Source organism: Channa argus, chromosome 20 (genome assembly GCF_033026475.1).
Source record: "Channa argus isolate prfri chromosome 20, Channa argus male v1.0, whole genome shotgun sequence".
Lineage (NCBI taxonomy): Eukaryota > Metazoa > Chordata > Actinopteri > Anabantiformes > Channidae > Channa > Channa argus.
The window spans coordinates 4375233-4390283 of record NC_090216.1 but is presented as its reverse complement, the minus strand read 5'-3'; the positions used below and the strand labels follow the sequence as shown (position 1 = coordinate 4390283).

At 39.8% G+C, this 15051-nt stretch overlaps 2 protein-coding genes across 4 annotated transcripts in view; both read right to left on the bottom strand.

The window, feature by feature from the left end:
* Nucleotides 1-9882, bottom strand: part of wnk4a (WNK lysine deficient protein kinase 4a) — a 39526-nt gene extending 29644 nt beyond the window's left edge. For 2 of the 3 annotated variants that reach the window (XM_067487912.1, XM_067487914.1), the window contains exons 1-3: nucleotides 9744-9882; nucleotides 8655-8733; nucleotides 7736-8409 (exon numbers count right to left, since the gene is read on the bottom strand). In XM_067487912.1, the coding sequence (XP_067344013.1) occupies nucleotides 7736-8368 (633 nt within the window). In that variant the 5' untranslated portion in view covers nucleotides 8369-8409; nucleotides 8655-8733; nucleotides 9744-9882. The remainder of the gene's footprint in view (nucleotides 1-7735; nucleotides 8410-8654; nucleotides 8734-9743) is intronic. The other variant, XM_067487913.1, reaches the window with a different exon arrangement.
* Nucleotides 9883-9902: 20 nt separating this feature from the next.
* vps25 (vacuolar protein sorting 25 homolog) lies at nucleotides 9903-13796 on the bottom strand. The gene is made up of 6 exons (XM_067487915.1): nucleotides 13660-13796; nucleotides 12515-12660; nucleotides 11529-11582; nucleotides 11342-11430; nucleotides 10479-10554; nucleotides 9903-10398 (listed from the first exon to the last, which is right to left on the bottom strand). The coding sequence occupies exons 1-6, from the start codon at nucleotides 13704-13706 to the stop codon at nucleotides 10286-10288; spliced, it is 525 nt and encodes a 174-aa protein (XP_067344016.1). The 5' UTR covers nucleotides 13707-13796; the 3' UTR covers nucleotides 9903-10285.
* Nucleotides 13797-15051: the final 1255 nt, after the last annotated feature.

The following is a 15051-nucleotide window of genomic DNA, read 5'->3' as shown; positions in this document are numbered from 1 at the left end:
GTGCCAGACCCCAAAGAAGTAGAGTCAATCCTCTAAACCAATGGTCAATTCATCCCAAAACTCACATGGCAACTCAGGGCAGATTTACACTCTTGACACCTTCACCCTGCACGCTCCAACACACATGGTCAATTCAGAAATGACCAGAGGTCACCCCTTGGAGCAGTCTTTTCCCTTACCAACTATGGCCTCAAAGCCTCAACAGCTATTAAACTGAGGTCTCTAGTTTGTTTAGGAAGCACTGGGGCCCAGGCTGCAGGGTGACCACGTGTTTCTTTCCCTACAGGAACAACCTCACAGTCGTATACTGCCAACGCTAAAAACACTAAAGGAAGAAGACATTTGTCTAGTGCAATAGAGTTCATCATACTGCTTCTAAATGTTACAATGTAACATGCAAATAACTGTGCAAGATTTCTGTTATTGCAACAGGCACATTAGGAATGAGCTTTATAAAGAATGGTTTTGATAACCATTGTTAGAGATAATCGTAAGGTTAGGACATTTGGACATATATCTATATCTATATCTATATATATCAGAAAGTACATATATAAAATGTACATGGTCAATGTTGTTGAGATAAACACAATAGAGTCTTCCACTGGAATGGACTCATATTGTCATATTAGACAATCCTGCTACAAGACACAATCTTTCCACTGGACACCATCTGAAAAATATCAAGCAAAGCTAGTGATTGTATAAAATATAGGTCACCAAAGTACTATTACAGGAAGCTGGAAAGCTTTAAACAATTCCTGGACTACTTACTGAAATCTTTCACATGAAGAATCAATCTTCATGGGAAACCCAATAAAGGCAGTGACTCCATAGAGACGAGGCCTTTGCCAATGGCACACTTGTGTACCCATAAGTACAATAGCTGAATTATTACATCCTGCAGATGCAAAACCAGTTTTAAATCTGTTTTCCACTTTCAGTTCCCGGTCTGTGCTTGGCAGAGATGAACCTAACTTTAAATGAGCACTGCTGATCGATGCATTGTCATATGAGCTTTTCATTAATAGGAAAGGGATGATGCTTTTGATACTTTCCGGTAAATGATAGGTCTACATATTCGATGTATGACTAAATATACGGGGTCTTTGTTAAGGCCTCGAACAGAGGAGAAAATTTAACACAGTTACATTAATGTGTTTGTGTGCCTTGGACGTCTGATTAACACAGGCTTATCTGAGCCATCATGTTTAGTTTTCTGTTAATCAAAATGTAGATAAGCTTACTCAAGCTACTGTAAATGCATTATTATAAGATGTGTTACAGTTCTTAAATTTAGTTTATGTAGTTTCTGCCTGCACATACATATGGAGTTACACTGACTATATTCATATATTATTCATGGCAAAAACACTGAAAACTATGAGATTTCTATATTGTTTATCAGGAAATGATTCCATTTAGCATAATAAATCCACTTAGAGACCATAATAGGAGCATGCAAGACTAAACAAAGATATTTTGATTCTCTGACACCTTAAGGCTTCTACAGCAGTATGTGCAAGTCTTTTTGGCAATTATTTGTCTTATCCCTGTAAATGTCACAGATCGTGACGGAAGCCTCCCCCAGCATGGATTAACTGAAAGGCAGGGTACACTCAACTGTCAGTCACATGGCTACAACATACTGTACAGCATAAACTCCCTGACACTTGCCTTTATACCTGTGTGTACTAGTTTCACACAGACACATATGAACACACCAAATTGCCCAGGGCCACTGAACACAAAGCCACCATGCTGCCACAGCCTGTCCTTACAGTATCCACCCTAAAAGAGACAGTAACACTCTGCTATCCAATTTCAGCCCAGAGTGCAAACCGTATGATACAGACAGGCTGTATCTCGCAGGGCCGTCGTCAAACGGTGCATATTCAGTATGCTACAAGTTTTATGAGTGACACGATGAGGCCTTCCTTTTGGGACTGTGCAGATCTAATGCAAACAAACAAACTGCCTGTTTGCTTGTGATGTAGGCTATAGCGGGCCTCTTTCATGTTCTCCTCTGAGAACATTGGGTGGCTCTGATAAGGTGGATCTTGCTGCACTCTGGCTGCTGTGAGGAAACACAGTGTAGATGCTGGCTAAATTTGAACTGATAGGAAACCCACAGGTTGTGTTATGTCACTGAACACTAGCCTCATTCAGATTACTATTACACAGCCAGGCTTGTATTATACAGGCCAGGCGAGATCAAGAGGGAGAGAGTGAGGCAACAGAAATCTAGGATTTGTGCCAAACTACATTTATACTTTATTGTTTAACCTCATAAGTCAGTAAACAAACCGTGCAGATCCAGTAGCGACACATTAATGAGGTTTTAAAGCTTTAATGGGTTCTGGTTCTGATGCTGCCAGTCTGAGCCCACTTTCCACTGCTACAGCCTACTACAGCAAGGGGGATGTAAATCTTCCACGACCACCACACATCCTTCCCTTTCCTTTTGTTGTTTAGATAAGTGTTGTAAATTATTTTCTATTATCAATTACACTGTTTGATAATAGATAAATAATAATATATTTTTTAAACTGTAAAGAATACTATATTCTGTGTGTGAATAATGTTTTAAAAGGTCTTGTTTTCTACAATCGGCAGCCCAAAAGCCAAAGATAACCAACAAGGATGGATTTAAAACACAACAGCAAAAACACACATTTAGGAAGGTGCAACCACTGAAAGGTTTTTTCACTTGATAACTGAAAGCAAATTAGTTATCAAAACTGTTTCCTGCCATAAGTCATCAATTAAACTGCACTGGCATTAGAAATACGGTGCAAAATTGTATTTAAAGTTAAGCAAAGTAAAATTCAGAGCAAGCTGAAGTTTGAGAAATACATCTAGCGACACCAATAAGGAGTTATTAATAATTGTCCACAATTCTATGTGCAGTATCTCCAGGTGACAAAAGGTGCTGATTTGATGTGTTGTAGAAAAGGGTAACCATAGCAAAATGTTCCCATTAACACAAAAATCCTCCAAAAATTCATTACCACACAAGAGGTTCACACACTTTTACAACCTGGAATGTATTAATTAGCAGAAAACTGTCAGTCAGCCTGTATTTATGCATTGAAAGAATGACCTAACTGCTTGTGCGAGTACATTTAAATGCACCCAAGCCACTGTTGCATTTACCATGGGCTGCATAAACACAGATAGTGCTGAAAATACAGTTGCTGTGGTGCATTGAACAAGCCAAAGCTGTTTATACAGAGCGTGATTAAAGTGTTATTTAAGGGTTTAAAATGAAACGTGAGAGTAGAAAAAGTGTAACCAATGAGTGCTGCGGGCTGGAGCAAACTGCTGGACACTGCTGCCCTTGAATAAGATCAGGTGTTGTGCAACCAGTGCCCTTTAAAGGGGCTCACCGAAAAGGATATGAGCCTCGGTGAACTTGTTCCTGTCAGTTACTCAGTAGCTCAGTGCGCTGTTGCATTCACGGTTCATTGTGTGGCACACGAGCTTCATGCTCAAGACTTCGTGCAATGACTGATGATGGGCATTTCGTATAAGCTACGGTAGTGTATTGATGGTGTCCAACAGCAGAAATAAAACACCACTGTGTGACAACAGAGTGACTACATCTTAGCCAAATAGAACTTGGGAGGAAACCAAACAAAGGGCTCATCCATTTTTTATCACTTCTACTTTTTCTGCAAAGCTTCATTGCCTATATGGCTCCTAAATTACCTGCGGAGGAAGAGCTGTTACGTACCTGCCACATGGGATTATTTTGTGTGTGTGTGTGTGTGTCTTGCTGCTTTCTGAAAAAGCTTTTCTTACAAAGTCCAGTGGCATAATCAAAAAATAGTAAATAATAGTCCAAAAACTAGATATAGTTGTAAAATAAAGTGATATGTTTGTGACATATTAAAAAATTAAAGAGTTTAACTTGTCGACTGGGTATATTGTTGTTTAAAATGTGAGATGCTACAGAAACATAAATATCCTCTTAAGATTATATAAATTCATTTTGACCAAGATTCCTCTTTAGCGATGATTCTCAATTAGAATTAAATTAAAGTCAGAGCTGATTTTTGCATGAAAAGGCAAAATTTGTCAATGTATTACTGCCATTTTTGCAGATTGAATGCAGGGACATGGAAAGCTTCTTTTCAAATGTTACAGCTAGCTGAAGAAATTTCTTACAAAGGCCACGCATCGATACAGAGGGTGAGAATTATTTCTCGTGCCAGTGGACCACAATGTTTACATTTCTGAAAGTCATTGAAAGCAGTAGAATTAATTTAGAATCTGTCTTAAACAGGATGCTTTGGATGTAAGGGTTTACTTTCAGTGTAAGCACCCTGGTAGCAAAATGGTGATGGCAAATCCCATGTTACTGCAACATAACCAGTTAAGCTGGAGACCTTTGCTACATGTCATCTCTCTTCTCCCACGTCCGACGCTTTGCTTAAGACTATCGAAGAAAATGCCCAAATAATCACCCAGATACGTCAATTGTCTTCTTAGCTTTTCAACTACCCTGGTTTGAAAAATAGCACTATGGTGCTTTGACCCTGTTTATTTATTTAACAATAAATCTTTTCTAGGCCTCTTTTCGTGAATCGCTGCCTTCCACTGTTGTAGTAGTGTCATTGCCTCATTTGTTGCTGCTGTACATTATTGTTTATTGCCCTGCCATTAACTCTAATATGATGGAAATTAGTAAGAAGTGCACATTGTTCATAACTGAGTAAAGTTAACTAATTTATGTAAGTTGGACAGCTATTTGAGTTTAAAATATAAATAAGACAATAAACATATGTTTGCTAAGTATCCATTAAATTTGTCCAAACGCAAAGTTTAATTTTCAGGTGGGCAAACTGTAAGACCAACACTTTCTAAATTACCTGTAGATAGTTGGCATTTTTGTACTGACTCTTTTGTGTTGACTATGTTTATCAGCTGACATACAAATGCACAACAAATTAAAGGCAAAACCTGCCGTAATGTGTCTTACTAAGGTTTAGGGCTTCAATGCACATTGACATTGATTTTTCAAGTCTCTGGAACTCTACTGGACGGATGGAACAACATTCTTCTGATAGATATTCATTTGGTGTTTCGATTATGGTGCTTGAGACGTCAGTTTAAATTCTGTAAAAGCTGTTCAGTTGGGTCGAGATCTGGCCACTGCTAAGCCCATAAGCTATAATTAAGTTTTTCATGACTATTAAACAATTAAATGACTTTTCGTGTCCCATGGATGCATCTGATGACATTGTAACGGTTCCATTTGTGGCCTGATTGTCAGCCGCCACATTAGTAGGTAGAGTTGAAGTGATGGCAGCCTGAACCAAAGCTTGAAAGTTGCCATGAGAAACGAATTAGTAGACTGACAGGCAAAGTAATGGAATGACAGAGACATGGAAAAAAAGGATTTTTCTTTTTTATTAAATTAAATTTTAAAATAAAATTTGGCTAAAAACACTGTTCATACCAAAATCCTGGTTGGTCTCCAATCCTCTTAAAGCAGCAGAAATAAAAATGCTGGATACCAAAAACTCAATGGGAATATGGAATAAACCGTAACGTAACACGGGTCCGAGTTAGATCAGGTTAGGGACAAACACGGCCAATGTTTTTTTAACAGAGTTGTGATCCCAGTGAGTAATTCCTATTTTTTATTGTTTTCAGAGTCTTTACATAAGCAGTTTGGTTTGTGAGGACTGATGTGAGCTCTGCCTCGGGTCTTTTATAGCGCGCTCAGCTGAGCTTTGTGTCGCATGTCATCTATGATGCTAAATGCCTTGTTTACTTTTGTCTGGTGGTACAAAAAAGATCCTGTGCTCAGTGTAATATTATATTCTCTGTACCTGTGAGTGACCCCAATGGGAATTGTGGGTAACTGAAATTATCTATATGAGTAGGAATCAGATAAAGAACATTAAACCTCCTTCATGTTCTGAGCAGCCGATCTAAACTGCAAGCAGATTACAGCTCAGGCTCTGTAATACATAGTTAAAAGAGCTTAGGGGTTTTCTACCTGACTTGTAATGACGCACCTTCAACTTCTGCTCTGTCAACATTGCAAGAGTGAATTTGTTTAGCCACCAACAGCCTGCTTTTGTGTTCATTTCAGCAATCAGAGCTGCATGGGGAGGATGGGGTTGTGATTATTATTAAGGTATCCAACTGCAGCTGAGTCCGTCTCTTTGAGGTTAACTTATCACAACAGTAACCATATCAACAATGGCCACCTTTAAGCTGATTAAGAGTGATTAAGGAGCTTAACTGGGCTCATGTCTCAAGTAAAGCGATGAAATAGCATGCTTGTTTCCTACATGGCCCCTGGTCTTTGCACTCCACAAAAGTTTATATTGGGGAAGTCAAACAACCTCCTGCTTGTGTTTGACTTTGTGTAAAACATGTATAACTGCATTGTAACAGTTCACTTAGACGGACCTATGTACCCCTTCCAGCCTGGGAGTGACTCTCTACTTCCACCGAACAGACACCTGTTGCTTGAACTGACAGGTCGGGTCTTGAGACACAAGTCCCCACCTGCTGGTGCTGGAGCTGGCGCTTTGGGAGCAGATTCACTTCACCATGTTTAATCCCTGGCTGTCTGTGCTCCAGTGCCTCATCCAGAGCTCAAATGCAATACAAAAGCCACTTGTGTGCATCTTACACTGAGCACAATGAGAATGTTTTTACGTGCAGTTGTATCCTAAAACAGTTTAAACTGCCTTAAAGATTGAACAGATCATAAAAAAAAAAACAGTGTTTTCAGTGGTTGTGTGGTTAAAGGTCAGTGGCACAGGGCTTAATTTAAGGTTTAGAGGGCATGGAGTGACAACAACACACCTAACAAGGCTCATATGGCTGCTAGATACTGATACAGACTCACATCACACACACGTCAAATGTTTAAAGGGTGGACTTAGCGTAAATCTTTAAATCCTTCACTGTGCCATCAAACCATGTAAGCAAGAAATGTGGCAGCTGTTACCCAGGCTGTTTGGTGCCTGCATGCCAAATACTGGCCTCAAACCAAGTGAGCTCTCTACAGCTTTACAGCAGACTACGTCCACATCAACTGTAGCGGTTCTTCTTAATTGTGATGTTTACAAGTGAGGATCACTGAGCTGAAGCTCCTGCACAGGACAAAAACCACTGAAAGCACATTTAATTTGGTCCTATTATCCCACACAAATACTGATGCTGGGTATTTGCAACAGACCTATTGCTTCTGGGTTGTTCTACATATGCACGCGAGACACTGAAAGGTAACCTTGGTGCCACCAGTTGATAATGAAAACAGAGATTAGCAGGGATCATGGCAGGCAGAGTGGGTCAGCTGGAGCTGACTGCTGACAGGATGACCTGGGTTACCATACACAGGCCTGACACAGCCCAACTCAAGGTCAGCAAGGAGAATATGTGGTAGATTAGCTACTTCACATCACTCCTAGTGGCCTAGAGAGAGATTAAAGCCGAGTAGGGTTGGAGATCAGGGAAAGTATCAGCTACGGACCTGACCTAGGTTTGTCGTTGAGGGAAGACAAAATGCTACCGTTTATGCAGTGCAAACTTTATCGGCACACCAAGGCAACACTGGTGTGGAGATGTACATAGAGGTAAACTAACTTTAACTTTAATATGAATAGACATAAATCCTAAGTGAACATGAAATTCAATGTTGTGCACATCAAATGCCTTCAAATTAAATGTGTGGGTGATGTAAGTGCCAGTTTCATATACAGCCTACCTGTAGCTCACACCATGCCACCTCCACTGTGGTCTCTGTGTCCAGTCCTTTGTAGACGGTCTTAAAAGATCCTCTTCCAATCTCTATGTTGAATTTGAGATATCTTCCTTCAGGTGAGGTTGCCACCGCTTTGGTCTCCACGTCCTCTTTCTCGTCCTGCTCCCATTGAGCGTCAAACGTGATGCGCGACAAGATCTTGTGCTGCTTGCTTTTAAGTTCATTTTCAGAGTCCGAGCTGGCGTCCTGAGCTCTGGGTATCGGCACGGGATCCCAGTTACCGGTTAGGGACACAGGGTCAGGCTCCTGGCTGCAGGGGGGCGTGTTGGAGCTGGTGCCCGGGCTGGAAACCGGAGACGGCGACTGCAGGGACTCGTCTGTTTTCTCGTCCTCTGCTCTGGACTCGGACAGTGTCATAATGTTCTCGGCAGACCAGGACAGGGCTTTGGAAAGGGGGCCACTGTACAGAGGCGAATCGATGTCCATACTAATTTTCTGAAGCCCGTAAGAGTTTCTCCGTGCGCCCAAGCCGTGCGTCCTCAGCATGGACGGCACGCGGGAGAAGCAGTCGTCGGTCATGTCTATAGAAAGGCCTGGGAACCCGCGTCCTGGTATTTCTACCTGAGCGTGTGACATGGTTGCAGGTTCAACGCCTTCTTGATTTGGAGCCTAAAGCCCTGCAGACAACAATGGGAGAACAGAGCACCGTTACTTCAAGTTCTGCGTTACGTTTCCGTGATGTCAATGAAGTCAGCGGCTTTAAAGTAAGGCATGACACAAAATAACAGTACACTATATGACCAACAACACAAGTTTAACCACCACTAGTCTGTAGCTGATCTGACATTATCTGCAGAAAAGCTGAACATCAGACATTTTTTCAAAAACAGAAAAGTAAAATAAAAATTACGCATGTACTCACTCATATCAGCCGCTATTAAGACTGAAAATCATCAAATATGAGGCGCAGAGCTCGTCTCTTCCCTTCTCGTTGTAACCTCCTGTGAAGGGACAGGGTTGCCTATATCAACAGAGCCCAGGAGGGCTGTGCGTCCTGCGCGCTCCCAGCTCCGCCCCTCGCAGCTTTGACGCGCTACTGGGACGCTCCGGAGGGAGTTATTAGGGGCACGCTTTTAATGGCGTTCGCAAACTAATTGCTTTTTATTTAGAAGCCAAATATTTCATTAAGATCGACTTTAATATTTGTCCAAAAGTATCTCCGGACTTCCTGGAAGACCTACTCTAGGATGGCACTGTGGGGCGCATAAACCAAAAAGAAAGCCTTTCAGAAGGCTCTTGCATTGATTTGTGAACACATATTACATGTAGCCCAACGGTTATTACTTTATGCATATTATAAAGGAGCAACACAAAATGATGTCGCCTCACCGCTTTTGATCAAAACGACAAATAGTTCGGATGACTAAATGCATAACTGATGAGTAACATTGCTCATCAGTGTAACATTGCTCATCAGTGCTGGGCGTAGACCGACAGGTGGCGCTCCACGGGGACGTGTTGCTCTTGAAACAAGACACCTTTATCAGCGAAGGCCACACTGGGCCCCATCTGTCGCACAAGGGCACACACTAGGTGTTATCAGCAAAATACACACAATTCCTTGGAGCTGTATCATCCTCACAAGCAGGCACACATCAGCACACGCCGTGCGTGGACCGTGCAGACCGTGGTCAGTACAGCTGCAGGCAGAAAGTAGAGCACGTGTCCGTCACTGTGGACGCACTCTGCACACTGCGGGGCGCTGTTAACATTAACCTTCATGCTTTGGACACAGCATCAAGAGGGGGGGAAAAACTCTGCAAAAGTTTGTTAATCAAAAGAAAACTGTCGGCACATTTTAAAGCAATCTGGAGATAAGTCAATTTAGCAAATTTCTAATTTATTTACCTATAGGATTTGAAAAAAAAAGATGAAGAGACAGATAAAGAGATAGTGTCACAGTAGCTAAACAGGCTGACAGTTATCGGTACATTAAATCCGTTATTATTACACTCAGCTGTCGAACCAGGAGTAGTTGTCTCCGTCTGCATGGTGGTCCTCTTCTGGAAGCATTTATTATCAAAACAAGGTCCTTCTGGTGATGGGTTCTTGGATTTCCTTGAGATGTCTGGTGGGAACAGAGGAACAACAGCCAAGCACAGGTCCCGAGCCAATTATATGGAGTGCATTTATTAACAAGGGAAACTTTCATAAAACTAACTGTATTTACAATAAAGACAGAGGAAAGTTACAGCTGCTTGGGGAAAGACGTCCCATAAAGTATTCAGACATGATAGTATTTAGTCCCCTGATAAGATAATGTCACCAATGCTCTTTTCCCTAAACCCTAAGAAATGATATTGGTTCTCTTCCAATAAGAAAAGGCTTTGAACTTGGGTGAACCAAAAGGCAACAACAATTGCAAGACCAGCACTCTCTGGGCTAGGCAATGAGGTGCACCTTGTGTAGCCTTAAATGGCTAAAGGGTAAAATTTCCCTGTAAGGTACAGTATGAGGGCTCCTAAACCGAGTGTTTGCAATTCCAGCACCATTTCAGAAGAATTTGACCCCTTTTCCCTCATCCATGGTGATGATCTCTGCTTTGCCTTCAGTTTGTAAAGCTTGCAACGAGCGCAGGAGCATCCAGTCTTCTAGACCGTGGAACTCTGGGGAAAGAGTGAAGTCTGTCAGTAGATTCAGAGACAAGGAAATGCTTAAATACGTCATAATCTTAATGATACGATACCTTCAGCTTCTGTGTCGTCACCATTGGACAACTCATAAAGTGTAAACACAGAGTTGACCATCCCATTTTTGGAAACCTAAAATGTTTAAGAGATTAACAGATTACTCTCTCGGGCAGCTGACGTCATATTAAACAGTGTAAGTTAAGTGTTTTCCTATAATAGTCATTTCCAAACATAGGACTTTTAGTTCAGTGATTTGTAAGAAAAGGTTTTAAAAAGAGTGTCATAAGTTTGTTTTGTTTTTGTTATAATGAACAGATGAGCTCACAGCTCTGTGTGTGTGTGTGTGTGTCCCACTTTCACACACTTGGAAGTGGGACAAGAGATGCTAAATACTACAACACAGGTATTTTTTGCTCATCAGTCAGTGATGGAGAGCCACCAGTTATCCAGAAGACGACTTCAGCAACCACTGAAAATTGCGTAGCAACACATGTGTGCAAAAACATTTGCTGGCTCTCTCTCTTTGCTTTCTGCAGGCCGCACCTGCTGTGGTCTTTATTTAGCATGCGCATCAACTGTTCCCAACCTTTTTTGTGTGCTGCCATAACCCACAAAAATGAGCTTGACACCATCCAACGCATTACTTTTATTAAAACTGGATGTTTTCTAATAATTAAAGGAAAGTGGATATCAGGTGACAGTGATCACTGAACTGGGTTTGTAGGTTTGATCATTAACACATTGATGCTAGTGTACATCTGTCAGCAGCAAAGCACAGCATTTATAAATTTACCGTACCTCTTATTTATTACTTTGAACAATTTCTTCTTTTCCTTCGATTTTTATCAGCTTCATAGATTAACAAAGATGTACAGCTTCTCACAGATAGTTCAGTATGTGCCTCAGCCTGATGACTCACCCACTGGTGTATTAATTTTCCCCATTCCTCCGGTCGTCTCCACATGACTAAACACCGAGACTTGTTTTTGTCCAACCATTCGAGGTTGCCTGAGGTCGGACAACATAATAATAAATAGATGTTAACTGTTAAAATGAATTCACAGGGAGACAATGAAAGCATTCTTATCTTCACAGACACAACTTACCTTTTTTCCTCAGTTCCTCAAACACCACTTGAATTGCTTCCATTGACAGTTTTCCTTGGATTTAGTTAAGGTCCAACAAAAAAGTAACAAACACAACATCACATCTGATGAACACTTGCAGCATTACAATTAGTCATTTTTGTGACACTATTATCCGAAGCAACTTACAAGTAAATAGAACACACTAGGGACAACTTGTGCCCAAGGACACTTTGACATGTGGCCAGAAGGAACCAAGAGGCACACCGTGCTTTAATAGGACTGCTCTACCAACTGAGCTGTAGCCCCCCCCCTAAAAAAAATAATTTGTTATCAGTTTCCTTGACTTCTCTGCGTTTGTGAAAAAGTTTGTTTTTGAATAAAATAGTTTAAAAGAACTATTGCTTAGCTGTATTATCATTCGAGAGGATGTAGTTTGAGGTGCTCTTCAAATGCGTAGTACTTAAAGGTCTCATCAATATTTTTTCGATAAATTATTAGAAACACCCTTCAGTACAATGCAACACAGCAACTTCAGTGAGAAGCACATCATTTCTCAGAAAAAGGTAAAAATCTGAAATTTCTTCATAAATATTACAACTTCATAGTAAAGGATTCTCTGCAGTACTGTTCCATTAGGTGTAACTAATACATTGAGAGCTGACTATGTATAAAAACATTTTTAAAAATAAGGAAAATGCCAACTCAACACAAACACATAGACAGCTGTACTCATGTGGGGCTAGCAAACTTCCATTGTACTTAAAAGCATTTAAAACTTAAGTTTATTGTAATATATGTCAACATTTATACACTGTGGGTAAAGAATAAATGCCCCCGTCTATAAACCCCTGATTTGCAATCTACTTTAAACAACTGAAGTAAACATGATGAAAGACGACAAAGACGTTGTTTTAAATCTGCTGTTTGAGAATAAATAATTAATCACAGCTTGAAGGATCCGCTGTAAAATACAGGGCTGAACCACAGGTGGTCTGTTTGGATACGTTCTATCTTCTTGTTGTTGAACACAGGGCTTTCCTGCGCTTCCAGGACATCCAGGGTGTAGAGTTTGTGATGCCGGCAGTACGACAGGACAAGGGAACACCATGCCGCCAGCTGTTTCTGTCTTGTGTCAACATTGGGCTGTAGTCTGTCCACGAAGAGATGAGAAAATGACATAAAACACAGTCACCACAAACACTGAAGAAAATTCTGTGGTTAAATTTAGCACACGTATGAAAATTCCTATTCATTTAAGAGAGAAAACAAAACAGATATTCAAACCCATCTGAGACCTCAACATATGATACGGTCCATCACAAATACTACTGAAATTGTGTGAAACTGTGTGTTTCTTAAAATCAGGTCAAGTGTGTTTAAAATCAGGTCAAGTGCCACCACTGAAACAACAACAACAACCAAAACTTATGCACTACTGTAACTTAAACAATTCTAAAAATAAAGCAGTCTTTCTCCTCCCCTTTAGAAAACTGTTTTCTGTAAATCCACTTCAGAACCATGCAATGATTTGCTGTTCTGCATTTCCTTCTTCCATTACACTGCACCTTTAAGCTCTAGGCCCCAATCCAACAATTTCCAATCTGCACTCTATGTCTACCTTATATATTTAGCATAGTTTTACCTGAACAAATCTGCATTAATAAAAGCATGAAACCACAGCCGATGTGTACTATAAGAAAAAGCAGTGCACCTGAAACCAGGCCACGTTAATGCCTGTAACTCTGGTTTTCGTAACGTTATGTATTTAATAACTTTAACAACTTGTTTTGGTGGCTGACAGCTGAAGTTGAGGCTGTGTTGGCTGGCTAGAGCTAACAGTTAATGTTAAAGTTGCATACGACAATATGTTATCTAAATGTAGACGTGTTTAAAATATATAGATGACACAGAACCTTAATATGTCAGTGACTTAAACCGATAGTAGAAAACCTTTTAGAAAAAGAGCAGGTGTGCAAATCCACTTCCCTAGCAATCTGTTTCGTTAAGCTAGGTAGCCAGACAACAAGATGCTAGCCCGCAAAACAACACCCTTCGATTCCTTACATATATACTAAGTAGGGCAATAAGCAGGGCTGAATATTGCTTTCAAATCTCTCGCTAAAATGTGGTTCAGAAGAATCTGACTCACGTGAAAAACGGTGGGAAATTATACTGCCAGGGCCACTCAAAATTCATTGCAGTTGATGCGCTCTTCAGCTTCCGGAAGCGAGTCCAACCTTTCAAATGCTTCCGACTAACGACACGGATTTAACCGAGACACTCAGCGGATACATGTGAATAAACGTTAAAAAATGAGAAGGTTTGTCGTATCGTTAATTATGATTAAGTTACAAATAAAAATATTTTATTCTCTTTTTGTATCTAAAGTTACACACTTACTGTTTCCTACCAGTATTTTTCGTACCAGTTTATGCTGACCTTCCTATAACTTTTGTACTAAAATCATTCAATTTGGGTACAATAAGAACATCAAACCTCTTTAAGTGTCATCTGAAAATGTACTTCAATGGAAGGAATCTGAACTTTTGTACAGTGGAGCTAAAATTGTCAGTGCCACAAATATCAGAACAGTATTATTTTCAGATTTACCACTGATTTGAGACTGTATCAATACAATTTCATTTTGTTATTCCCTCATGCTCTACTGCAAAGCTATACTCCTCTACAGTTCACTGACAGCCTTTTTTTGGTCATGTTTGCCTTTAGTATAATGCTAGAGGTGGAGAACAAGCAGAAAACATGGGACATGCAGGAAAAGTTCGCAGGCAGACTTGAAATGAGACTCTGAGGTTACGTAGCATGTGTACTGAAAAACAAATGTTTTATCCGGCTACTCCATTTTGCTGATTATTTAAAATATGATGCTATAGATTAAACTACCAAATTATGTTAAAATGTATAAAAGTCAATTTCAACAAGTTATATTAAATATTAAATATTAATTAAATATTAAAAAGCTACTTTCATACTGAGTCATTAAATAATATAACAATGGTATAACTTAAGTGTAACACACTGAGGTTGTTCTCCATAATGACTAATTTTAGCTAAAATATATTTTATACATTTTGAATTTATTTCTGTACTTATCCATTAACCAGTTTGAACTGAATTACTCACATGTGTACATTCTTTGTTTACAGGCAAATACCTATTTGTAGATAAAAACAAAACAAAAAAACCCAAAAACCAAATCAAATTTTTTTTTTTTAAAGAAAGTTACTTTATTATTGAATAACTTTCAACAACCTTTAGGATAAATATGCCATCTATTTCTATTTACAGGACATACAGATCCACTTCTCTGGTCAACTGACTTTACTACAGGCTGTCGAAAAAGGTTCTTATGTTATTATTATACAGTTTTTTTCAAGTACAACATCATCAAAAATGGTGTTTTTCAGCCAATTCTTTACTAGAAAATAGCCGATGTCACCATCTACTTCACATCTAGATGTTGGTATTAATATTCCACTTTTATACATCTCTATATTACAATGAAAGTATTGATAGAAGAGAA

Bases quoted from the DNA above. Each gene is read 5' to 3' on its own strand.
- vps25 (XM_067487915.1), bottom strand. From the start codon at position 13,706: ATGAATTTTGAGTGGCCCTGGCAGTATAATTTCCCACCGTTTTTCAC. The intron at 12,661-13,659 runs GTGAGTCAGATT...CTTCGTGGACAG, and splicing joins AATTTCCCACCGTTTTTCAC to ACTACAGCCCAATGTTGACA. The intron at 10,399-10,478 runs GTATCGTATCAT...CTCTTTCCCCAG, and splicing joins TGACGACACAGAAGCTGAAG to AGTTCCACGGTCTAGAAGAC.